This window comes from Pseudochaenichthys georgianus, chromosome 22 (assembly GCF_902827115.2).
Source record: "Pseudochaenichthys georgianus chromosome 22, fPseGeo1.2, whole genome shotgun sequence".
NCBI lineage: Eukaryota > Metazoa > Chordata > Actinopteri > Perciformes > Channichthyidae > Pseudochaenichthys > Pseudochaenichthys georgianus.
Genome location: NC_047524.1, coordinates 3,320,159 through 3,347,059, shown reverse-complemented (window position 1 = coordinate 3,347,059; position 26,901 = coordinate 3,320,159). Strand labels below are relative to the sequence as shown.

The window sequence follows — 26,901 nt, the reverse complement described above, 5'->3', positions numbered from 1 at the left end:
GCATTAGTTTGTTTTAAAGCTCATACATAATTCAGAGTAAACACACTATATGTTAAAATGTAAGATATTAATAGGACACTCACTATTATGCAACACATTTATATTTTAATGAAGTGTTTGTGAATGTGAGAAATACCAAATGCAATGATAAAGATACTTTGTACTGTATTGTATCATTATATATTTAAAGGTGGGGTAGGTGAGTTTGAGAAACCGGCTCGAGATACACTTTTTGCTATATTCCATGGAATGCTCTTAACATCCGATAGCAATGAATATCTGAAGTGCTTTGACAAAAAATCCATAAAAAACATCATCCGTGGAAGCCGTGGCGCTGTAAAAAGCACGACCAATCATCTGAGCCGGCCCGGCTAAAGTAACTGGATGGCCTACCTGCCTGTCAGCCTTCCATCGGGGCACAAACTTATCTCGTGCCCTCATTGGTCATGTGCGCGTTCGTGTGTGTTGGAGGAGGGGCTCTGTGAGGAAGTGGCAGATTTTCTACGGTTGTGTATTTTCAGATTCTAGCGATCTCGAGCTGGTTTCTCCAAAATTACCTACCCCACCTTTAAGCAATACAGTTTATTGAAAATCTTAAATATCTTTTTTTTGCACAGTATACAAAGTCCTCTTCAGGGCAACACACAGACATGAGGCCCTTGCCAGCTTAAATTGGCAGCAATACTACACTTACATGTGATTGTGTCAACATAAAGCAGACCTGTTGCTATGGATACACTAATAATCATCTATGACAACACACACTTTTCCATCATAAGGAAGAGCAACAAAAAATACTGTTGCCAACATTTGCTTATACAGTGCATCTCAGGTATCTACACGAGCTGAAATGTGTGCATATCTAATGCAATTTGAAATACACACACAATAAGTATACATTTAAAATGCAGGCAGGAAGTGGTAATGTCACAGCTGGCAGAGCTTAGTATGATTACTCACAGTATGGTGATATTTGCGGTACATGGCCATCCTCAGCAGCTTGTCCAAATAGTCCTCTAATTGTCTCTGCAGGAACACATATAGTATACTATGTATTGGCCACTGTGAGTATTTTTATGACACACACACACACACACACCACACACACACACACACACACACACACACACACACACACACACACACACACACACACACACACACACACACACACACACACACACACACACACACACACACACACACACACACACACACACACACACACACACACACACACACACACACACACACACCACACACACACACACACACACCCAATAGTAGCAGTTAAGTGAATACGTTTTAAGCTATTTGTGAAGAAGGAAGATGCAGAATTAATGGTGATTTCTGTTTTGAGTGAAAAGATTATCCCTTAGAGTGTTTTTCTGGGTTAAACCATCGATAGGCTTTGCAAATTGGGAGGGACATTTTCCCTGATTTTAATGATGTGCATCCTGCAGGCCTTCCCAACACCTGTGGCTTTCATAGCTGCCCGCGCTGATTCCCTGTGAGACAGCGTTTGGGTATCTCCCAAATGAAACTCCACCCCTTTCTGTTGGTTTTGGGACATGCAACTTGTTGTTCCCCCTCTCTTCTCTCGCAGCCCGGACCGGGAGGTCGGGGCAGCCCGTGAACAAGGCCAGGAGTAGGCATACTCCTGACATTACGCATATGATGACTTTGTATGGTAATGTATTAAATGGTATTGCATTATTACCTTTTATGATTAAAACAGATTTTTGTTTAACCCTCATCCTGGTTGTTTTGAGTGTTCCTTCTTTTAAAGCAAGCTCATAGGAACGGCGCGGAGAAAAGTAGTACCAACTCCTTCCACACACACACACACACACACACACACACACACACACACACACACACACACACACACACACACACACACACACACACACACACACACACACACACACACACACACACACACACACACACACACACACACACACACACACACACACACACACACAACACACACACACACACACACACACACACACACACACACACACACACACACACACACACACACACACACACACACACACACACACACACACACACACACACACACACACACACACACACACACCTCCTTGTCATGAGGTTAAGTATTACAAAAGTGAATTGTCACACTGGATATCGGGGGAAATGGCTGCAGGCACCGACGTGACGTACCTTCCTGCTGGAGACCTGCTCGTCTCTCGCCAGCTCGTCTCCCCCTCCCCTCGGCAGGGACGGCATCTCCCTGACCTCGCTCTTCCTCACCGTCCTTCGCCTCACCGTGTGGCTGAGACAGAGGGAGGAAATGAAGAGGCTTAATTCAAAAGTCCACAAGCTATCTGAAGATGAATCACCAGCTTGTTAAATCTCACAGTGTGTCCACACTTCGAGTTTGAGGAGAAACTGTTCCACCGTTCCCTAAAGCCAAAAGAAACCATTCCAGCGGCTGATCCTAAATTAAAAACATAATGTCCTCATCTCGCTGCCAGCAGGAGTTTAGACAGGCACATATAAAAGTTTGAATACATTGACAGGTTACCGACTGGCTCAGTGTTGCGTCTCATCAACAAGGAACACATACTGTAACAGTGAAATGCTACGTCACTGAAAACAGGGAGAATTATTTAAGAAGCAAAAGAACATACACCAAAGGAAATTGTAAAAAGAATCCACCATGTTCCTCTTTCTATTACAACATCAAGTCAAGATCACAGACAAAGACAGAGATACAGGGAGAAGGGCAAAAGTAAATCCTATTAAAGTCCAAGGGCAACATTCCTTTGTTGTGTTGTGAGTACATCACAGGCAGAAAGAGAGAGAGAGAGAGAGAGAGAGAGAGAGAGAGAGAGAGAGAGAGAGAGAGAGAGAGAGAGAGAGAGAGAGAGGGAGGGAGGGAAACATAATGGAAAAAGAAGAAAACATGATAGTTGAAATGTCCACTAATATCCAAAGGTTATAAAAAGCAGATTTATAAATGGATGTATATATTCTGTATATCTTTGTTCAAGATTTTTGATGAAAAGGCATGCTGTGTCCAAACTCCAGAGTATAAAACAAATGTCCACCGCCAAATATTATCAAATGAACACATTGCGTCTTCTTTGTTTGAACCAAAAACAAGCTAATGTGTAAACAAGTGTTGGAATCAGCTCTGATTGCAGGGCGACTGTTGCTGCTGAATTCACACAATGTGCCAGCAGGAGGAGGATAACAGCAGAACCTTCTGTTAATATAACAACAATAAACAGAAGAGATTTAACCTTCAGTGACATGTACAGCAAATGTGTTTGCAGATTCTTTGGAAGTTTTGCACAGAGCCAGACCGGGTGTTCCCTTTTGTTTCCAGTTTGTATGCTAAGCTAAGCTAACTGTCGCTAAGCTAACTGTCTCTTGTTTCTCGATTCAACATTAATGCATAAAGACAACAGCTAAATTGAACTTTCATCTAACTCACAAGAAGGTGAACATGTGTGTTTGCCTAAATGTAACAACTATATTAATCATTCTCAGCTTGTTTGTGCTCCATTTCCCACAACTGGTCAACTCAATGTGACAAATACGTGTGCACTCTGTGGAGTGTAAATGCGCGTGTGTAGGCGCTGACCTGCGTGACGGCAGCGGGATCCTCATGAGGGTCTTGTACGTCTGCAGCTCTTTGTGCAGCTCCATGAAATGTTTCTCCTTCCTCTTAACCACCCAGGTGAACTCACCGTGCTTCAGCTCGATCTTAAACACTGCCGGCAGGGACTACACACATTGGGGAGGGACACAATGAGTTTAATATACATCAGTGCAATTATTAGGATTAGCGTTGTCTTAGAAAATGGCAAAAATACTTGTGGAGTTGCAGCATTTGCAATTGGTAACTATTTGAAACAACATCTAAGAGATGCATGCTTTCATATTTGCACATTGACAATTAAACCTACTCCACAAAAAAAAGACTTTTATTACTTAAAGGTCCCATGTCATGCTTTTCCGGTTATTACCCGTCCCCTTGTGTGTTATGAAGGTATTTATGCATGTAAACGGTCTGCAGAGTCAAAAATCTTCAAAGTACACCCTGTAGTAGGGAGTTTTCCAATGCTTTAATTTTCCAAAGTTTTCTTTCTGGGTATCGCTACATAGGGATACCCAGTAGCCACGCCCAGAGCTATGGCCGCACCCTCTGCCAAGATGACATGATATACACAAGTTACATTAATAATACACATAAAACACAATGAATAAATATATAAATAACATAAAGAGAGCACGTTTATATTCCAATGAGACTCAGCTCGGTCACAGACTCAAAACGCCCCATGGCTGAGTCTGGGATTTGTCCAGGGTTTTTCTTCTCCTTAGTTCAGTAAGTATTTGTTTCACGATGGTGCCACTGTTTATGATCGTCTGATTTAGTTCCATTTTGCACCTTGTCTTCCAGATTTCCATACATGTGATACAAATTACCAGCTGAAAAAGGTCCCTGTGTTTATTGTCCATCCCCTAATCCAGAATACAATACATGATTGAGATATATTCTACATTGAAGTCTGACCCGATGCCCCGTAGGAGCGACCACACCTCCTGGGCTCTGTAGCAGTCCATGAGGAGGTGCTGTAAAGTCTCGTCCTCCTCACAGTTAATCATGGGGCATGTTCTAGTTTTCACATAGCAGCTCCATGAGACCACAGCTCTGACCGCAAGTCTGTTGACTGATATCAACAAAGCTTCCCACACCTTTCAGCGATTCATGCCGGATATGTACAGCCAGGGCACAGAAGAACGATGCTGTTCCTACTTTGTTTGGACCAGCGGGAGATTCGGGTACTGACAACCTGTAAGTATTCCTTGTTGTTTGTGTATTTATGATGTTTAAAACAAACAAGGTATCTACCACGACTGCTTAAATGGGTAAACGTTTTTCGTGTGTGTGTGTGTGTGTGTGTGTGTGTGTGTGTGTGTGTGTGTGTGTGTGTGTGTGTGTGTGTGTGTGTGTGTGTGTGTGTGTGTGTGTGTGTGTGTGTGTGTGTGTGCGTGTGCGCTCAGGATGAGTTTCGCTTGTTCTCCTGTATCGCCAAGACGGAAAGCCTTTCTGCTCCTGCAGCAGCTCACACAGCTGTGAGCCTCTCAGCTTCGCGACCAATCAGAGCACACTGGGCTCATAGGGAGGGGGCAGGAGCTCCAACAAGCCGTTTAGGTCAGAGAGTGAATACACATGCTATACAGAGATGCTGTTTGAGAAACCAATTTGAGTTTGGAAAATTGCACAGTATACATCTATTCTAGTAGACCTCAACAATGGAATTATGATCAGTGGAAATGGCCATGACATGGGACCTTTAAAGCTTGTTACAGCTCATTTAAAGGTCCCATGTCATGGCCATTTCTACTGATCATGACCATTGTTGAGGTTGAGCCGAGTGTGCTCTGATTGGTCAGCTCGCCCACTCTGTTCTGATGAGTCCACCACCTTTACAGCGGAACATCAGTGATTATGTGTTACAATGGCGTTTGTTAGCAACCAGAACATGACACCAGTAATGACAAACAGATAGGGGTGGGCGATATGACGATATATATCGTCGTGACGATATTAGGTCTCCACGATATGCTTTTTCAGAGATATCGTCCTATCGTGATAAAAAAATAAATAAATAAAAGTAGCGGGAGGGGAAGAGGCTCTCTGTGCGCGGCGCAGGGGGCTATGACAGCGGACGGAGAGCCTCTTCCCCTCCCGCTCCCCCAGCCTCACCTCCTGATTTGAATTTCACCATATATCAAGCCCGATCGATTTCACAATGTCAGCGCACCTCTGCTTTCGTTCAGTCCGAGTTGTTTGACACGCTCCCAAAGTCCCCGCCCCCTTTCTTTGCAGCGAGGGAAAATACATTGTTGGCAGTCTGTACACACAGCAATAATGGACGGAGAGTCAGATTCTGATGTAGAAGAATTAGATTTAGTCCCCAAAAAGAACTCTACGTCTGTGGTATGGAAATATTTTTGGATATAACACAACAGACATGGAGCAAACAAATGTAATTTGCAAAATGTGCAAAAAAGGAAATTTCAAAGCGACAGATGGCAACACGTCGGTCTTACGAGACCACCTCAAACGCAAGCACCAGAAAGAGCATGCAGAGACTGTAAGAGTGCAAGGTCCCCCGCGTGTGAATGCACAATCTACCGCAGCGACTGCACCAAAACAAACTACCATAGGGCAGGCATTTCATCAAGGGGCTCCTTATGAAAAGACTAGCAAACGGTGGAAAGACATAACTGACGCGGTGGCGTTTTATGTTTTTCCCTTCAGTTATGCTAAAGTCTTTTATTACACTTACATTTTAATTGTTTGGCACTGACTTTTCCTCATTGATGTTTTATGTTTTACTTAGTTATGTTTTACCCTCCTTTTCATGTTTATTGATGTTCACTGCTCACTTGTTCATTCAGGGATTCATTTCTGAAATAAAACCAGCTTGAAATGCTATGTTGGTCTGTTACTCCTTTTTGTTTTAGTTTCTGTTACCTTGTAGGTGCTTGTTCTGTTAAGTAACTTGAAAAATAACCATAATAACCGACATGAAAAAATATCGTGATATATATCGTCTATCGTGATACTGCTTGAAAATATCGTGATAACATATTTTTCAATATCGCCCACCCCTACAAACAGGTGAGAATGCTGCGTGGGGTCTGGGCGCCGTGTTGGCGGGACATTGCGGGGCTCGCTGCTGGAGCGGACAGTGTGAGCTGGCTTGCTGGTGTGGTTTCCTGGTTGCTGCGGGACGGCGGGACACGGCGAGGCCCAGCCCGAGCTCGGCTGGAGCACGCACACACACACACCCGCAGCCTGGCCATTACACGTTCACTTGGTTCCCGGAAGAAAAAACGAGGCGAGGCGTTCTGGGGCAGACATCGACAGGTCTTCTCTGTGTTAGAGTTTTACTCACTACAGGGTGTACTTTGAGGGTTTGTGACTCTGCAGACCGTTACATGCAGAAAAAGCTACATAACACAAGGGGACGGGTAATAACCGGAAAAGCATGACATGGGACCTTTAAACCACTTACAGCACTTTCAATGGTTTGGCTTATTTGATGCAAATGTTTCTTGTTGTTTTGAATTTGTATCTACGATTTATTGCAGTTATTGTAAGTCCCTTTAGATAAAAGCGTAATCAAGAGCATCTTAAGACTAAACATCTGACACTTATATTTTCCAACATAAAGTATTTTAGAACGTAAAAAGAAAGACAGTAATGTTTGAATCTCTGCAAAATGTTGCCATACAGACTGTGTGCAGTACCTTGTTGACACTCCTCTGGTGCGACAGGTTGAAGCGGTCCTGTGCGGCGGTGAATCTCTCCACCTCCAGTATCCGGGCGGTGATGGGCACAGTGGGAAGGTAGACCTTGGCGTTGGCCTCCTTGAAGCCCACTGTGGCATACACGGCTGAAAATGGGATACGACAGTCCCCTAGGAGGAGGAGAGAGGGTTAGGGTTGGCGTGTTTTTTTCTTCGTGTTCCCGCATGTAGGAGTTGTTCAGGCTGCTTCGGAGCGAGTCGGCTGCATTACTGAAAACTCGGCTTTTGTTCAAGATTTTTACTTTGCAGTGTTGGGTCAAATGTTTCTGCTTCTCTCTGGCAAAGTTTGTATGGTCTAAATGATGTAAAGGATAAATCCACTCACAATGCGAGTGCACTTTCCCTCAGTTGGCTTGTCTTCCTCTCAGTTTTCTTACATTTCCCTGGGTACATCCCTATTAGTCAAGTCACACACTTATTGTTTTGGCGCATAATGGTCATATAAATATAGTCTGACAAATTCAATTTCCTGGAAGTGAATCTCTTGAGGATAATGAATCACCTCAAAATCGGAGTCTTTATTATTGCTATATTTCCGTATGTATCATCGTAGTTTTCTGAGAAATGATGGTCCAATCACAGAACATTATGTAAACACACCCAAGTAGCCTCCATCACACTCGATCTCCTCTCCCTCCCCCATGTCCAGCTCTCTGGTGTCCAGGCTCTCCACCAAGTCGGCCATGGTGATTCCGTCGTGAGCGTCGGGGTCCGATGTGGCGTCAGACACCTCAGAGGTGACCAGGTTGAGGCTACTGGTTGTAGGCGGAGCTTTTCCCAGCATGCTCAGCAGTTAAGCCCCAGAGCAGGGCGAGCCTAGAGGAGATACACAATCAAATTAAAACATTGTATGCTGTGGGATGAAATAAACATCCTTGTGTGTGTTCTTGTCTATGTGACTGTTTCCTGAGAGTTCATACACTCCCACAGATTGACCGTCATTTGACTTTTAACCTTCCACCATTTACTGAACATGACCGGTTACACAAGACCCTGGTGTGCTGTTATGATAATCCCATATGGATCACAAGAATGCACAAACTTAGGCACATACTGTAGACCCATCTGAAACACTCTTCAAGGTCACATGTGGCCACCACACCAGACACAGCACCACTCGGAAGAAAACAGTTCAGTGCTAAAAGTCAGATCACAGAAATGACCGTACTTATAGTCCGTACTTTTCGGACTATAAGCCGCGACTTTTTTCCCCATTTTTTTGTACAGCTAACGGCCACTAGGGAACCTCCTACATCTATGGATTTTACAGGTAAAATTAACCACCTTTAACTCTATGGGCTCTATGACCGGTCCGCGCCCGCCACCTTTAAGCGGCGGGCTCCAGCAGGAAAAGCTGGAGGCCGGAAAAGAGTGAGACAGGTAGCGCGCCAAAGTAAAAGTGGAACCGAGAGACAGAACGAGAGCAAGACAGACGGACAATTTAGCTGCTGCGGCTCATATGCAGGTGCGCTTTATAGTCCGAAAAGTACGGTATATCAATATTATAAAACAGTTTGGAGACTACCCTTCTTGGAAGCATCTGCATTTGTTACATTTCTAAGCCTGAATCTTCTTACTTTGTTCTTATAGCCATGGTCATCTGTGTTTACCATTATCCCTGAAGTCTGTTCTAAAATACCAAGAGGCGTGTGCTGAATTAAATCTCTTCACTTCATGCATCCTTGAGAACTGAACGCTTTTCTCTGCAAGGCTTTCGAATCGTCTCGCTATATAAGTTAAACAATGCTGAATGTCAATGTCATTCACCTTTGCCGCTCCTAAAGAAAATTGCCTTTTGACAATCTAATATCTAAGTATTCTGTGAGTAGTAATAATTAAATTAGCAGTTTTTTTAAAAGAGGTAAACGATCATTGTTCAACACTGCCACATGCGTACAGTACGTTTCTTGTTAGCTCTGATAGCGCCTGGGTGCAGCACTTTAAAAAATGTTGTTTTGAGAATTATTTCTAGGGCCTGCGGTGACCAGTATGTTGAAGGTCAGAGGGGAAAAACGCATTGCTGTAAATAATTGATTTTTGCTGTAAATAATAGATTTTTCTCAAAATGTTGCAGCCAGGTTGAACAACTGACATTGAGCTCTTCTCCCCGAGAGACAGAGATGCGTCAATCGCTTCAGTTTGTTAATAGCAATATGACTGAACTCCCGCCAACCATTACCCTCCCTTCCACTCTGCACACATATCAAGTGCTCTTTGGAAATTATTGCTGGATAAGTAAACATATGGAAACATGTGTCCCTCACTACCTGTGACTTCAGAGACATTCCTAAGACCTAATCACCCAATTAAATCCAGTTAATGAGAAACCAACTTTCTGACTCATCTCAGTTGTTTATTAATGACTCACACACTGAATGAATCAGCTGATAACCTCCTCTCCCTTCACATCATTACAGATTTGTTTATGTACCGCATCAGTAATATAACATATCCAATAAATAACTTGTGCATCTTATTTATTGCCGCACAGTGGGCCCTTAGCACTAAATAAAAGGTGTATTTCAGTGTACATTGTTTTGTTCATTTTAACCATGGGCATGGTATGGCTGCTGAAAAAACCAGCATAGACCAGCTTAAGATGGTTGCTGGTTTTAGCAGGTGTTAGGCTGGTTTAGTTGGTTTACCAGGCTGGTCTTGCTGGTTCAAGACCAGCCTGGCCAGCTACCGGTCGGGGAGTGAAGATCAGTTGAGTGTTTCTGTGACTCCGCCCAGCGGCTGCTCTTCTGAGAGGAACCGCTCTGACAGCTCTGACTACTGGGAAACGTGCTAAAGGTCCTTCTGGAGGTAAGCAACGCTACACAATTTCAAATAAAAAACAATGTTAGTTTAGTTAATTTACCTTTTTTTTCTTCTTAAAAATAACCCATAAGAGTACTGTGATGGAAACTTCTGTGCAGCAATGCAGAGCCAAAACTCAGGAAAGGATGGAAGCTGGAGAGGCTTTAGTCAAACACTGTTATTTATTGAGAGTATGATACGGCCGGAGAGGTCACAGAGTATATCACACTATCATGTGAGGCAACCAAGCAAACTCTGAAGACAAAGGGTAAAATACATGATCTGTATATCCATAAGGAGGGGCCTAAAAACCCGCCCTTCCTACCTTAATCATTACCAGACATTGGAACAAAGATCGGATTAAAATATTCTCTGACAAGTACCATTAAAGGACCGGATCGATAAAAGTGGTAGTACCGTTAAAACCTTAACGATACCCATCCCTAATTGACAATGCGAAAAAGGTTATCTATTATCTGATCTGCTATCCTTGGTTTAAAATGTTGAAGGACAGATTTTTTTTTTTCTTTCAGCAGAAAGTTTAATAAAATATGTGTATTTGAATCAAGTATTCATCTTTATTGTCTTCATTGTCAGTTTCCACATGCCTAAAACAACCTCAAGCTAAACCTAAAAGTTGATGGCTAAATAAGAGCGTTGAGAAATTGTGCAAGACATAATCCGAATAGTCGATTAATCGTTTCATTAATCGATTATCAAATTAGTCGTTTGTTGCAGCCCCACTAAATAGTGGTTTTACAGTTCAGTGTACGTTACTTTAGCAACGTAATGCTTTACTGCTGTTGAATAAATCCTCTATTGCTAGTGATTCTATTAAAACTATGATATGCAATCTTTTTGATTCCAATTACAATAATCTTTTTGTTATAATTGTAAAACACATCCTAACATCCATCAGCAATCAATAAAACTTATCATCCAACACAAAATAGAAGAAATCTGGACCTATTCCATTTCTTTTTATACAACAGCATCTATTGGGACTGCATTGATGTCATCAAGAGCCATGAGGCGCTTTCACACTTTTTCAGTAGGAATAGTTCCGATAGTTCCTGGGATTTTGCGTTCACACCAAAAAGATCTGGAACTAGAACTTTTTTTCGGGAACCTTTTCCCCCCTTTTCAGTCCCTGCTAGAGAGGTGGTACTTTCATGGGGAGGAAAAGGTTCCAATTTCTGATTGGCTGGGCGAATTGCAAACCACGCCCCTAAAACTCCGAAAATGTTTGTGATTCCGCCATTTTATTTGCTGGCATTAGCATTATTAGCATTATCCCAGCGCACCAAGGGAGAGAGACTAACTTATGGCAACACAAACAAAAACATGGGGGCGGTGGAGTAATGAGGAGGTGTCGGCGTTCTGGCGATTTACTCGGAAGCCAGTCCCCAACTCCGGGGACTTCCGGCCGGGGACTTCGGGTGGCAGTATACGCCGTGAAGTTGTTTGCGGCCTGCCAGTAAACCCAAAGCAGAAGAAGAAGTGACGTCAGCGGCTTCATTTGCCTAATCCTCCCTCAGGGACTTATTCCGGTGTGCTCTTTAGTTCATCAGAACTAAAGAGTTCTGATGAACTAAGTACTGGGAACTAAGTACGGCAAAGTACTTGGTGCGAAAGCGCCTATTGACTTCAATACATCATTTTTCCGAAGTAAGGTCCCATGGAGGTCCACCGGAAAGAGAGGGACTTTGCCTCTCTAAATAGTGCTTCCGGGCCAGCGGGCCATTTATAATGTCTAGCCCTGCAATGTCTTTATTTTGGTAGATACCAGAATACATGACACAATGAATCTTTGTAATATATTTATGTTCTCTGGTTTAAATAATCATACCAGTATTCAAATAATGTATGCTGGTCACCTGGAATCCTAGTAAGCTTCCAGCATGGTATATTTAATACTATTATTAAAAATAAGTTGGTGATAGATTGATGCTGGTGACCAGCCCAGCATACCAGCTTACTATGCTGATTTTATTTAGCTGGCCAGGATGGTTGGTTTAGCTAAACCATTCCAGCCTAATATCTACTGGCTGGTCAGGCTGGTTGACCAGCTTGACCAGCTAAATTGGTCTAAGCTGTTTTTTTCTGCAGGGACTGGTATTATTTCTAAAATTAGTTTGTCCTGTTAAGCCCCATTCCCCCACCCGCGGGGGCAAAACGCAACATCTTGCAAGAAACAACGTCTGAGGGCTTCTTAACATTTAACAAACTATGAATGTGTCATATCCACTTAACGGGAAGAAACTCAGCTAACTGACGATATGAACCATTTTTAGACAAACGAAACACAAGTCTAATGCAGAGCCTCTGAATTAGCCCTGAGCGAAAAAAATGCTCACGCACTTAGCACAGAACTCACGGTAGAAACACTCCATCACTTATCGGATTTGCACAAACAAGACATCAGCTAGCAAGCTGAGATTCCAGAAATATAAGTAGCATCACTGAGCGACCAGAACTCGCGGCATTGGAACCAAAACCAGACAACACACAACGTAGCTTTACGGAGCAAACACGCGAACAGTCTTACCTTTGCTGTTGTTCTGATCAAAAGTTCTGTTCAATGGCATCAAAACAATAAAAAACGCCGCTGAAGGTTAATCCAATGTGTCTGTGTCACTTTGAAATGATTACTGATCCATCTTCATATTTACTAGTTTGAGCCTAGGTTTCAGTTTTCAGAGCGTAACATAGCTTTCGACTGCGTGCGCGTCACTCTCACTCCTCAATGGTAACGTGTGTGTGTATGTGGAACTTCCCCCTCGATTCCATTGGCTCTAACGGTTCAAAAGAGATGTTAATCACCAAAATCGACCAATGGGTTCCAGAGAAACGGCAAATACACCCAAATGTTTTTTTCTTTGTTTCTAAATCTCACTAAAAAGGTCCAATGTCACTTGTTTTGCATCAATCTTGATACAGGGTACTTATTATATGTTATAGTTTGGATTCCTAAAGCTTTTAGTCTACTATCCCATCATTCAAGGGTGGTTTTCACTATAAGTAATTTTTTGGACGGACACTATCATTTAAATTGTTTTACTATGTTCAATCTGAATTTACTTTAAAATAAAAACAATTCTATATTGATTCTGACTTTTCTACATCCAACTTAAAGGTTTATAATTGCTTTGAGAAAAAATATTATTAATTTACCCCTTTTAGAAGTGAAGTTATGATAATTTGTTCTGGGAATGTCATTTTCGAGTCTGAGAGCTGAAAAACAGGCTGGGGGCTTAACAGGTTAAACAAATAAAGATATTTATCATCTACATCATGAAACACCGTGAACATTAGTATTATTCCTTATTCCAAAGAAAGGGTGTTGTTGCAAACCACAGAATTCTTAATAAAAATACAAAATGCAAGTGTTGAACCATGAATATGACATTATGCAAAGCTTTCACAAACAAGCACACATACCGAGAATAACCGCACGTTCATTTTATGAGCAGCTTCTCCACGTCTGTCATTCACTCCAGAGACCTAACCTAATTAGATCCAGTAAATTACAAACCAACTTTCTGACTTCAGTAGTTCATTAATGACTCACACACTGAATCAGTTAGCTGATGACCTCCTCCTCATCCAAATAATGTAATCACATGTATTGAATGACATATTGTCTACTCACATTGTAACACCATGCTGAGTAAGAGCGTTCAAGGCTTAGCGTCACACACACACACATGACTTCAGTCAGCCCCTATGAAATGGAAATGATGCATCCACAGTGTGCAGTGACAGAAGGATTCAACGCAGTATGCACACAGCTTTTTTACATATGCACATACAGTCAAAAAGCTTCAAAGACAAACATGGGCAAATCAGGCATATTGATGTTTACTTTGAGTGAAGGAACATGGACAAACTGTGCTCAGCTCTCTGTTTTAGTCTCACTGTAACATCACCGAAACCACCACTGAGAACACAGGGTTGATTCTGCATGAAAAGCCTGTTTCAATTGAAATGACAAAAACCTGTTAAACCTGTTTAATTGATCATGCATTCGCTTCACTAGTGCCCCAAACATTCCTGTATTACAAAGACAGGATACAGACAGGGTGTGGAGGTTAAACAGCTACGATACATATTTTAAAGTAATGTCAAGATATAAACACAGAAAAAAGGAAGACCAATACAAAAAAAGGTACCACCAAGAGAAGTGATTAGTCATGGGAGACTTCCTCGCGCACATGTGGCCCATTGACCAACCTTCCTCTGGGTGCAGGAGAAAAGAATAAGAGTCAGGAGGAAAAGGAATAAAGGAAAGGAGAGAGAGTGGATTCTCACAAGAGATTACAATTAAAGTGTGTGGTTATTTCATGCATTCCCTTACTGCTGTACAACACAGGGTCATAGTTATGTTCTCTATCCTGATGAATCTACTGTTTTATCTAAATGCTATCAAAAATGTGTTGTCCTGTATTTCTGGAGTGGAGTGCACCAGATGGGCGTAAAAAAGTAGGGCTTAACTCTAACGTCGGGCTTAGCTACGTCCGACATAGTGATTCGAATTTACACCGAGTGCACCAAACCTGACTAGTCTCGGGCGTAGCTGCGCCTGGTCTTAAGATGCGCATCCACGTGAACACACGCGAAACAGTAATTGTTGCCAAGCTACATTTTACAGACACAGAGGGCAGAGAAGAGGGAATTCCCACACCCACAGCGTCAGCGATGACTCAAGGGGAATCCCAAATGGCCACACCCCGAAAGAGTAGTATACTGATGTAAATCAATTCAATAAATGCTAATCTTGTATACTGGCTTGTAATGAGATAAGATGGCAGGGAGTAGCGAGAGCGTATGACAACATATGACAACCTTCTGATAAAAGCAGACACAAAGCAGTCACTGATTAAGTAAACATGCATTTTTGGACAAGAAACGAACATGTTAATTAGAAATATGTCCTAAAATTAATCAAATTAAAAGTATTGTTCATAAGTCTAGAAATAAACACATTCTTCTTAGTTTTGATGTAAACGGGGACGAGCAGCGTTTTTAGTGATTCAACAGATTTCTGGACTGTTTTCTCTGAAACAAGCTGGGGCAGGAACAACACACACACACCCACACACACACCATGTATACATCACTTCAGGGGACATTACATTGACTTACATGCATTTCCTGGAGACTTATCCTAACCTTAACCATAACCAACACATGCCTAACCCTTAACCTAACCAAGTCTTCACCCTAAAATTAATGATTCCCCTCATGGGGACCTCCAATTTGTCCCCATAAGGGAAGCCAGTCCCCACACGTGACTATGTAAACAGATTTAGGTCCCCACAAGTATAGTAATGCTAGGCCAAACACACACACACACACACACACACACACACACACACACACACACACACACACACCACACACACACACACACACACACACACACACACACACACACACACACACACACACACACACACACACACACACACACACACACACACACCACACACACACACACACACACACACACACACACACACACACACACACACACACACACACACACACACACACACACACACACACACACACACACACACGTCAATTGTGTCTTTCCAGTCAGTGAAGGCAAAATAAATCAGACTCTCTGGGACCGGGAGATGGACATTTTAGGGCTTTCTACCGACTATATTTGCAAAATAATAATAATAATACATTTGATTTCTATAGCGCTTTTCTTGAACCCAAAGACGCTTTACATTTGGGAGGGAGGGTAGACAAACAAAAACAAAGCCACAAAGAAACAAAAGAAAACAGAAAAGCAGTCAGGAGGAAGTTGGTCAAAATGCAGTTAAAGCCTGAAATTAACATACCGTACATATCTTCCCTGCAAAGTGTTAAATTCTTCAGTTTGGAACTAAAACGCTTGCGACAAGTAAGTAACACGGGAGCACGTTCACCAAGAGACCAAAACAGCCAGACAGTAAAACATTCCCACTGCAAAGAACAAGATCCAACACGCTCTGACCGCCAGGAGAGTCACCTGCAGCCTTCAGTGACTGCACAATAACAGTTTACCGTCTTCATTCGTCTGATCACTTCCTCATTCAGTTATATCCCTGAAGAAGGAACTGGGTGACATTGAATGGGATTATTCTTCATGACTTGATAAAAAAAGATGGTAAAAAATAATGACATAATTCTGAATCATGTTTTCAAATTATTAAGCGGAGCATGTGTGTCCATTGTCGAGACAGCATGGACTCTAATGAGGTAACTTTGCTTAGCCATGTTTTGCACTGAGAGACAACAGTGAGGATATTGCACATAGCTAAGACAAGTGGGACATCTTAGCCCATCTAGTTTATATATAGAATAGTGCCCACAAGCCCCCGGGCTTCTTGCAAGTGCCACATTGCCCTACTGACACCTCATCTGTCAGGTTTAAGGTCTGCAGCCACATTTAGCAAGCTTTTCAAGGGTAGGAGGTGGAAAAAAGGAATGGCATCTTTAAGAAAACAAGAGGAGAGCCATGCAACCAGACCTCTATGACGACCTGCATAAAGAGCGTACATTTCATACACCAATATTTCATTGTGATCCAACAATTGGACAAGGAACAAATACAAGATCACGCAGTTGTCTTTGGATTAATATTTCCACCGTGTAACTGTAAAACCGATTCCTAAAACCAGGAGAAAGCAACTTAATACATATTAATACATCCTAAAATCAGTAAAATATTATATTATTCTTGGTCTCAGTAGACATACAGGATATAGTCAAGGTCATAACATTCAGCAAGGCCCAATGGCTGATGTTTTTGTGTGGAAATATAATCATGGATTTCAGAAGTATTTATGACGTTGCAGTTATCTTCCTGTTCTAAGAATATCCACAGGCTTGACCCACTGAGAGGTTAACTGCAGAGGGACGTGGTATGCTGCATGTGGTTTGAATGTGTGCATGTGTGGAGTCAGATGTCAAGCTCACGCACGCACACATGCATGGACAAAAGCATTGGTCATGTTTCCGTGTCTGATGGGAGAGCAGAGCGATGGTGAGAAGAGCCATGAAACTAGGAGTTTGCAGGAGTTATCTCTCGACTCCATTCCAATGGACGGCTGCCTACTTCCTGCTTCCTGTCCTGTTGTCATGGTGATAGTTTGAACAGCCAGCAAGTTGGGTGTTTATAAATATCAACAGAAGCAGCGAAGAGTGTCCGCCTCTCCCTTCACAAGCTACCATGCCTCTTAAATGTCACTTAGTTGGAATCAACGCATAAAAGAAGAAAAGGAAAGAATGTTGAGTGGGAGGTTTGGTAAAGTGGAGAGAGAGAGAGTCTTGGAGGCATCTTAAAGCAAAGAGGGAACTTGTATATATATTCTACATGTAAAAAACGGTAAAATAGTCTTCGCCCCACAGAGCCATTGAGAACATGCTGCTATGTTTGATTCCTCATAATACCAAATCCATTAAGAAGGATGTAATATCTTATCTTATATTTAACTTAAAACTTAGACCACGGCTTTGGGGATGAATGATAAATGGACTGTATTTATTCCAGACTCCTCAAAGCACTTTCCAACTACAAGTCATCATTCCTCCATTCCCCCCACATTCATGCAGAGGAAGGGGCTGCCATGCAAGGTGCCCCCAGCTCAAGGAAGCTAATGGCGCTTTTCCACTGCAGAGCCTCGCTCGGCTTAGTACGGTATGGCTAGGCCTCGTTAGGCCTCGTTAGGCCAGGCTCACTTTATGCTGCGTTTCCATTACAGTTTAGGAACTGGGGTAGTAACTATAGTAACGCAGTGCAGGCGGAGCTGTGACGTCATCTTCAATGCGAAACACAAAACCAACATCAGCCGTTAGCCGTTAGCCCTCAGAGCTCACAGCTCCTCATATCTGATCAGAAACTAGACAAAAGTTAAACAAGTACAAACCACAGACTGCCTGTGTCATGGAGAATACAGTCGCTGGTTTATTTCTGTCTGTAGGCCGTTGTTGTGAGTGTGGACGGTCGGAGCATACACAAAGTTAGCTTAGCCGATCTCCATTCAGAAAACACGCATTTTAAAAGGTTCTTGGCCTGCCGTCTGTCTGCAGACTCGTCAAAGCATTAATTCATGGTTTTTACTAACCGGTATCAGTATGTTGCTACTTCGGCATCATTTTGAAACGTGTATTACAATTAAATCACGGTCAAATATGTTCATCTTGTTGTAGCGATTCTCTCACTAGTTTAGCATACTCAGCCCGGTTGTTGGCCCGGACAGAACCTCGATTTTGGAGAGCCAGAAAACTGTGAAAAAGTACCCGCTAGCCGGAACTACGCCGAGTGGAAACGCAACCAAAAACGGGCCGGGCACGGCACGCTTAAACCGCGCTCCGAGCTGTAGTGGAAATGCGCCATAACATTCACACACCGTTGGGCCATGCCAGCAGGAAAAACTTTAATGAATTTAAGTGTTTAGTTAAGTATTTTGCCCAAGCATCGACATGTGGACTGCAGGGGCTTGGGTCGAACGCACAACCTTCTGATTGAAAAACAACTCCACTACCTCACAGACACAGCTGCCCTAGAAAATAATAAACCACCAAAGAACAAAACCATATACATATATGTGGAAGCTACCATCATCATTTCTTATTAACGGCATTTTGCATTATTAAATTAATCATTTAAGAATGCTTTTTTTTTAATCAGTAAAAACCATGGGAACTTGTTTTGGATTGTGAGGTTATGATAAATAGAGTGTCTTTATAGTTCATCAAATAGACTGCTGTAATGGGCTGCTTGACCTTTGAGCGACTAATGTCTGCGATAGGTCATACCTTGATTGTTAAACCTGTACCAAACCCAAGTGTCAATGCGTCAACTCCCCATTTTACAAGTCGAACAAGCATCTTCTACAATATTTGTTTCAACCTCTGAGCTGTTTCAGGGCAATTAGTAGTTAAGTCACTGCTCCTAGCCGAGAACTAGTCCAATATAATGTATTATCCTCTGTTGTTTTTACACTGTGATTATGTATGGATTAAACAAACAAGATGGAGGCCTGCTAGCTTTTCACCAGTGTTCATGCTTGGTTCTACGCTAAGCTTTCTGGGTGCTAGCTGTAAGCTTCAAATTTAACTAAATCAATCTTCTATCCAACACTTCTTTTGGAAAATGTGTGAGGACATTCCTGAAGTGTATTCCTTTAAAAAGGAACATCTGTAAATGATTATATATTTATTATAAGCTTGTTTACATTTAAGATTACTGGTGACCTACTTTTACTGTGTGAACTTTATCAGAAAGACTTTACTGTCATTGTCTCTCAAACATGGCAACGCAGAGACGATAAGGTGAAGGATTTATCACTTGTTTAAAGAGCATTAGTTAATGATTTATTCATAACTTTGAAAAGAAGGCTCGTTAGATAGTGGTACGAAAAGTGTAATAGTTACTGTGGGACACCAGGTTAATCCACAATCAATACTGTATTCAACATCCTCTTCATTCATTAATACAGTATCTCACATTAATTTGCCTATTGATTTGAACAGGATCCGTGTATCCATCATTTCCTGGTCTTCTCTAAAGAAGAGGGACCAATGGAAACGTTGTGATGTTGCCGTTGTTCAGCATGGAAACATTCATTAGCTAACAATGACATTATTGTTTTATTAATATAAAGGGAGGTCAGGTACTCTTTAAAACAGCTGCTAGTTATGGGTACTTTTTACTTAAGTACATTTCAAAGCCCTCTTTACTTTTACTTGAGCAAAGAAGATTAGTCAGTACTTTTACTAGAGTATTTTTAAACACGAGTATCTGTTCTTCTACTTGAGTAAAGGATGTGTGTGCTTTTGCCATCTCTGGTCAAGCAGCCAAAAGTCAGATTCACTCCCAAACGGTTGTGAACCGTGTGGGAAGGCCTTTGGTTCTCATGTAAAATGATCACACATACTACACACTTGTCTTTTGTGTTGCCATTACACTACTTGTGTACTCTTACACAAAAGCAGGTAGCATGATGGGGATGTGTCAGTAATCTGATTCTGTCTAAAGGGTGGGAACTCGCCATGCTGGGGCTACTGCTGGGAGTGAAGATGTGAACTTTACATGATACCAAACCAAATCTTGAACAGGGAAACAGTAGCATTTTTCTCACCCACAGCCAAGGTATAAGAATTTTTACAATTCTAATGCAAACACAAAAATATCCTCTGCTACTTTAGGGCATCTTGTTGGTAGAAGGGTCTTAGGTGGCCATACAGATTAACTTCTCATTTAGGAGGAATTCAGACACCATCACTCGATGCATATTAAGCGTATTTGAGCATTAGGAAAAGCGCTATACAAATCCCGTGCATTATTATTATTATTATCAAATGTTTCCCTCACTGTTTAAGGAGAAATAGTATAAACTGTCTTTTCAGTGCTTGTGTACACATACTGTACATTTGGGTTGCCTACTAAACCCACATACTGTCAGATGTTGTAGGCAGCCAATCTGAGTATCTCCTACCAAGGCTTGAAAAGGATCTTTGCAAAAGTGTGTCTTATTATTCTGGCAAGCCAATAGTACAGAGTGGGCTTTTTCGGGACGGAGCTTTAAGAGACGGGCACTAAGATTAAGCGTTTCAGAAGGAGAGGGAATTCAGATATTCAGACAGATCGTAGGAGAAAAATTATGGATAGCATATAAATAAGCATGCAAAAGATTTCCAGCAGAAACCCAAAAATACAAGTATGAAGCCGAAAAGAGAAGAAGTCATATTTCAAGTTATTATCAAGATTTATTTTGATTAAAATTGTATATTTGGCAGAACATTTAGAAAATGTAGCCTTGTACCCCTTCCCACCTCTCCCGTCTATCTCACCTCTCCACCCTGCCCCCACTGGCCCGGGACTTTAACATCCCACACAAAAAAAACAGCACCAGTCACTTTTACGCTGCTATGGACATTTTTGCACTCTCATTTGCACTATGTACATAATCTTTTTTTAATATATCCTGCTTACTTGAAGTAAACGGTTATTTTGTGTTTTTTTGTAATTATTGAGTGTTCTTGCATTTTAATGTGTGTTTTTTTATACTTCGGGACTGTGGGAAACAGTATATCGATCTTTCTGTGTGTACAAACATATTTTGAGATTGACAATAAAGTTGACTTGGACTTTTGATAATACATCTTTCATTAGTAATTATGAATGTATTAGGGTGCAGTTAGGGTTAGGGTTAGAGATATTAGCAGAGCAAAGAGACACTGCAAAGAAAAAGTCTGACTTCAGAGGTTCTGATGCCAGAAACTTGAGGGTGGGACTAAGGACAATGACTGCCTGTTGAAGAACCTGCGATTTAAGTTTTCATACATTACATAATTACACCCTAGTTTTGTGTATGTTATGACAATAAACATTTGAATCTTGAAACGTTCTCGTTCCCTTTGGCCAAACAATGACAGTGTACCTTTTTAAGGGGAAAGAGATAAGTCTGTGGCTCAAGGGAAGGACTACAGAAAAGTGACTGCATTTCATCAATAAACCACTTTGACAGTTTAAGCTGAATGTTTCGGTTATTGGTTCATAATTACACTTCATTAACTCAAAGCCAGACGTCTTAATCAGTGATCCTCATTGCTTAATAGAGTGCCACAGTGACGCGTCCTAAAACCCGGAAGTAAGTTAGAATTGTACCACTTCCGGTTCCTTCGACAAAAACAATTCATTTCTCCATAGGATTTTGGAAAATAGCTCGAGATAAGGTCTGTGGTTGACACCAATTGAAGAGACAGATCATGTTTTGTTCAGCCGGATAATATCTTCAATCTTCAATATGTCTATGAAACCTGATGTACTGATTCTGTTTCTTCAAGTTTGTATCGTGTTGGTCGAACGCACTTATTGTAAGTCGCTTTGGATAAAAGCGTCAGCTAAATTCAATGCAATGTAATGTAATATCCACATGTCTACCCTACTTCTATAATTTTTGAATCATAAATCTAATCAATAGATTTATGATTGATAGATTTATGATTTTTGTTTTAGAAACCGGAAGAAGTTTGCTTCCAGGTTTTAGTGTCAAGGTGAGTGAAGCAGGCAGGACCCAAATGCAGATTGAACAGAAAATACCTTTATTTCAAAGTTACTAGGTGACAAACAGAACACTAAGGTCTCAGACGGACATCCCGGGGCAAAACAGAAGCCGAGGAGGGGGACTCGGCAGACAGCCCGGGGAACAGCAGACACCGAGAAGGGGGACTCGGGCGGACAGCCCGGGGGAAAGGCAGAGTTTATAAAGGGGAGAAGATCACAGCGGGCAAACTCAGGGGGCCAGGCATGAGAGCGAAGGCAGCGGCTGGAAGAGTCAGGGGGCCGGGCCCGAGGGCGTGGACCGTGGCCGGAAGAGTCAGGGGGCCGGGCTCGAGGGCGAAGACCGCAGCACTCAGCAGGCCGGGCTCGAGGGCGAAGGCCGTGGCTGGGGAATCAGTGGGCCGGGCACAAGGACGGGCAGGAGCTGGTGGAACCCCTGGTGGAACCCCTGGCGGTCCAGGCGTAGACGGCACCCTGGACGGAACATGAGCTGGTGTCAGTGGGACCCACGACGGAGCAAGGGCTGGTGTTGATGGGACCCCAAACAGGACAGGACATGATGTTGGAAGGAAACCTGGCGGAGCAGGTGTTGGCGGGACCCCCAACAGGACAGGATCTGGTGTTGGCAGGAAATCCGGCGGAGCAGGTGTCGGCTGGACCCCCAACGAAAAACAGGTATTGGCGAGACTCCCTGCGGGACAGGTGTCGGCGGAACCCCCAACGGAACAGGACATGGGGTTGGCAGGACTCTCAGCGGAACCCCCAACGACACAGGACATGGAGTTGGCAGGACCCCAGACGAAACAGGTGTCGGCTGGACCGCCAATGGCACAGGACATAGGATTGGCAGGACCCCCGGCAGAACAGTAGTCGGCGTGCCTCCAACGGCGCAGGACATAGGGTTGGCAGGACCCCCGGCAGAAGAGTAGTGGCGGGGCCTCCATCAGAACAGGACACAGGGTTGGCAGTAGTGTTAATTTCGTCAGCTATGTTTTTATTTAGTTTTAGTCTTAGTCCTGTGTTAAATTTCCTTTTTAGTTTTAGTCATATTTAGTCACCTTCATCCTGTTTTTATTTAGTCAAGTTTTAGTCGACTAAAAGTCTGAGCATTTTAGTCTTATTTTAGTCGACTAAAACAATAACTATTTTAGTCACGATTTAGTCGACTAAAGGTCTGAGCATTTTAGTCATATTTTAGTCAAAGAAAACTAATTATTTTAGTCTACTTTTTGTCAATGAAAACTGTTGAGTCTTTTTTAGTCATCAGATTTTATAGAACATTTCAGTCAAACTAGTCTAGCCCAAACCAATAATTTGTCATTTTAGTATATATATATATATATATATATATATATATATATATATATATCAGTGTGAGAAAAAGTTTTTAGAGAGTACTTGTCCATGGACAAGTGAGTTTGGCAATTTACTTGTCCGAATACATTTTTCACTTGTCCAGAATGGACAAAAATTGGGGCCACTGGAATCTTCTTCTTCGTCATCGTATTTTACATTTTCCCACGGTTTTTACGACACCGCTCAACGTAAGTAAGCGGTAAGATTTTACTGCATTACACATAGGGTTGGGTATCGTTTGGATTTTAACGATTCCGGTTCTGCTTTTCGATTCCGGTTATTTTCGGTTCTCGATTCCGGTTCTTTGAGAGGGTAAAAATAAGTCAAACTGGGAGAAAAATATATTTATGAAAACATTAAGTCAAATCTGTATTCCGATTTACAAATCACTTCATACTGTTGAATTTCTTACGGTTATTGAATACAATTCTATAAAAATAATCACTGCATTGTTTAGTTAGTTCCAAGTGGTGCAGTTTGAGAATGTACAATTGGCCCAGTCTCCTCTGATGTTACACTGCAACCTGCCTGTGAGACAGAGTCCAACCACACATGTCCAACACATAGGACATAACCTAATAATAATAATAATACATTATATGTATAGCCTACAGTATAGGCCTCGCACTTTTCTACAACTCAAAGACGCTTGCACATGTCCTGCAATACACATGCTGCAGCTGCCCAGCTGCTCACTGTTTGTAAAAGTAAATAAATAGAATTTCCATTTCAATAATGTACTTTCTACACCCTGCTTCATAAACAATACTGACATCCCTGTGCTCCTCCGAGTCTGGGGGTCCGGGGATGTGAGGACAGCGCGAGGACACAGACAGGGAGGCTGCTTCACTTCATAAAGGAAATGGCGGTCAATATTAACAACATAGGAGCTAAAACGCTTAATAACCTTCATTACGTGTTAGAGAAAGAACATAAGAAAATTTGACAAAGATGAGGCTGTCAAACAGGCAGCGGATGCGCTGTGTGTAGAAAGAGAGAGAGACGCTGAGCTGCACCGTGCAGCGATCAGCTGATACGGAGCATATGAGAGAGCTGCAGTCCGCGGGGCTCGGCCTCGCCTCCTGTCCTCACAACTCTTATTAATCCCGGTACCGGACAATTGTTATTTATTCCTACTCGGAACCTAGTTTGAACCCGGCCACTGTGCTACACTTCCCACCCCGCCCCGCCCCACCCCCGTCTAACTGTACAGAAAACGGCGAGATGCATTTCCTTAGGAATCTACAAGCAGAACCGAAACTAACACTTCTAAACGAACAATGGCGGACACGGACCATTTGCGAATGAGTTCTGCCTTTTGTAAACTGAATGTATCAATAATTTGTCAATAAATCAGGCCGAAAAACGTCACTTGTCCGCCGGACAAGTCAATTGAAAGATCTACTTGTCCGATATTGTAAATAACACGTCCCGGACGGTGGGACGTGTACTTTTTCGCACACTGTATATATATAAAAATAGGATTATATATTGTCCTTATTTGATGAAAAACACAGGTTGAATGATTAAGAATGCAGCTTTGCAGAGAGTATCAGGTTTGTGGTGTTTTTACCAGCCGTTTTGCCACATTGCTTCCCTTCTGATGAAACAATGCATTCGCTTTTTTTCTCCGCCTCATTGTAGCGAAAATGGGCCCAAATATCACATCGTTTCTTTCTCCCAAGCAGTGGTGGCTTTAGACTTTTTCGTTGTCAGTCATTTTGACGGACAGAATCATAACATGTCCGTCATAATCCATTATTACCCGTCAAGTACACAATTTATCACTCACTCGCGCTGACGGGGGGGGGGGTAATTCGGTTAACGCGAGTGTGACCACTGCTCCCAAGCCCTGTTGTTGCCATTTTATTTTCTGTTAAATAAGGTTAGTTAGACCATGAGTTAGACCATGAGTTAGACCATGAGTTAGACCCGAGTCTTCCTGACAGTTCACAGTGTGCCGCTGCCCGGTGTAATTCAAATGTACCGCCGTGCGCTGCACAGACACAGCTGCTGCCCAGCGCAGCACCGGAAATGGAACTGCTGGGAGAAAAACTGACTGATCAGAAATGTAACGTTATCTTTGATAATATTTCGTCTCCTCATTTTTCGTCAACGAAAGTAAAGAGAGATTTTGGCAACGTTTTTATTTAGTAAACTACATTTTCGTCTCGTCACTTTTCGTCAACGATATTGCATGATGATTTCGTTATAGTTATTGTTGACTGCCGTCGGTGACGTCTCGTCATCGTCTCGTTTTCGTCATGGAAAAAAAGGTCGTTGACGAACATATTTCGTCATAGTTTTAGTCAACGAAATTAACACTAGTTGGCAGGACCCCCGGCAGAAGAGTAGTCGGCGGGACCCCCAACGGGACAGGACATGGAGTTGGCAGGACCCCCGGCAGAAGAGTAGTCGGCGGGACCCCCAACGGGACAGGACATGGAGTTGGCAGGACCCCCGGCAGAAGAGTAGTCGGTGGGACCCCCAACGGGATAGGACATAGGGTTGGCAGGACCCCCGGCAGAAGAGTAGTCGGCGGGACCCCAACGGGACAGGACACGGAGTTGGCAGGACCCCCAGCGAAACCTCCAACAAACCAGGACATTGGGTAGGGACTCGAAAGGGGACTTGAGAAAGAACTCGAGAGGAGACTCGAGATGGAACTCGAGGGGACACTTGAGAGGTGACTTGAGAGGGAACTCGAGAGAAGACTTGAAAGAGGATTCCAGAGGGAACTTGAGAGGGAACTTGAGAGGAGACTCGAGAGGGGACCTGAGAAGGAACTTGAGAGGGGACTCGAGAGGAGACTCGAGAGGAGACTCGAGAAGAGACCCGAGAGGAGACTCGAGAAGAGACCCGTGAGGAGACTCGAGAGGGGACTCGAAAGGGGACTCGAGAGATGACTCGAAAGGGGACTCGAGAGGGGACTCGAGAGATGACTCGAAAGGGGACTCGAAAGGGGACTTGAGACGGTCGGTACCCCGACAGAACACGGGGGGCTGGAGTCGGACGGAACGCCGACGGGATATGAGGTGCTGGAGTCGGCCGGTACGTCGACAGGACACGGGGAGCTGGCGTCGGCCGGTATGCCGACAGGACACGGGGAGCTGGCGTCGGCCGGAGAGCCAGTACTGGAGTCGGGACCATGGCTACTGGGATCGGTACTGAAGCCGTAACCATGGCTGCTGGGGCCGGTTCTGGAGCCGGAAACATGGCTGTTGGGCACGGAACAGAAGCCTGGACCCTGGCTGTGTGAGCCAGGTAATGAAGCACGGAAGCATGGCTGTGTGGGCCGGTACTGGTGCA

General features: G+C 43.0%; 1 protein-coding gene across 1 annotated transcript in view; it reads right to left on the bottom strand.

The window, feature by feature from the left end:
* The window catches only part of pld1a (phospholipase D1a), a 56,434-nt gene that overhangs the window by 25,669 nt on the left and 3,864 nt on the right, over nt 1-26,901 (bottom strand). Inside the window, exons 2-6 of the mRNA XM_034111466.2 lie at nt 7,971-8,186; nt 7,312-7,481; nt 3,626-3,768; nt 2,197-2,308; nt 961-1,026 (exon numbers count right to left, since the gene is read on the bottom strand). Of these exons, the coding sequence (XP_033967357.1) occupies nt 961-1,026; nt 2,197-2,308; nt 3,626-3,768; nt 7,312-7,481; nt 7,971-8,154 (675 nt within the window). The 5' untranslated portion in view covers nt 8,155-8,186. The remainder of the gene's footprint in view (nt 1-960; nt 1,027-2,196; nt 2,309-3,625; nt 3,769-7,311; nt 7,482-7,970; nt 8,187-26,901) is intronic.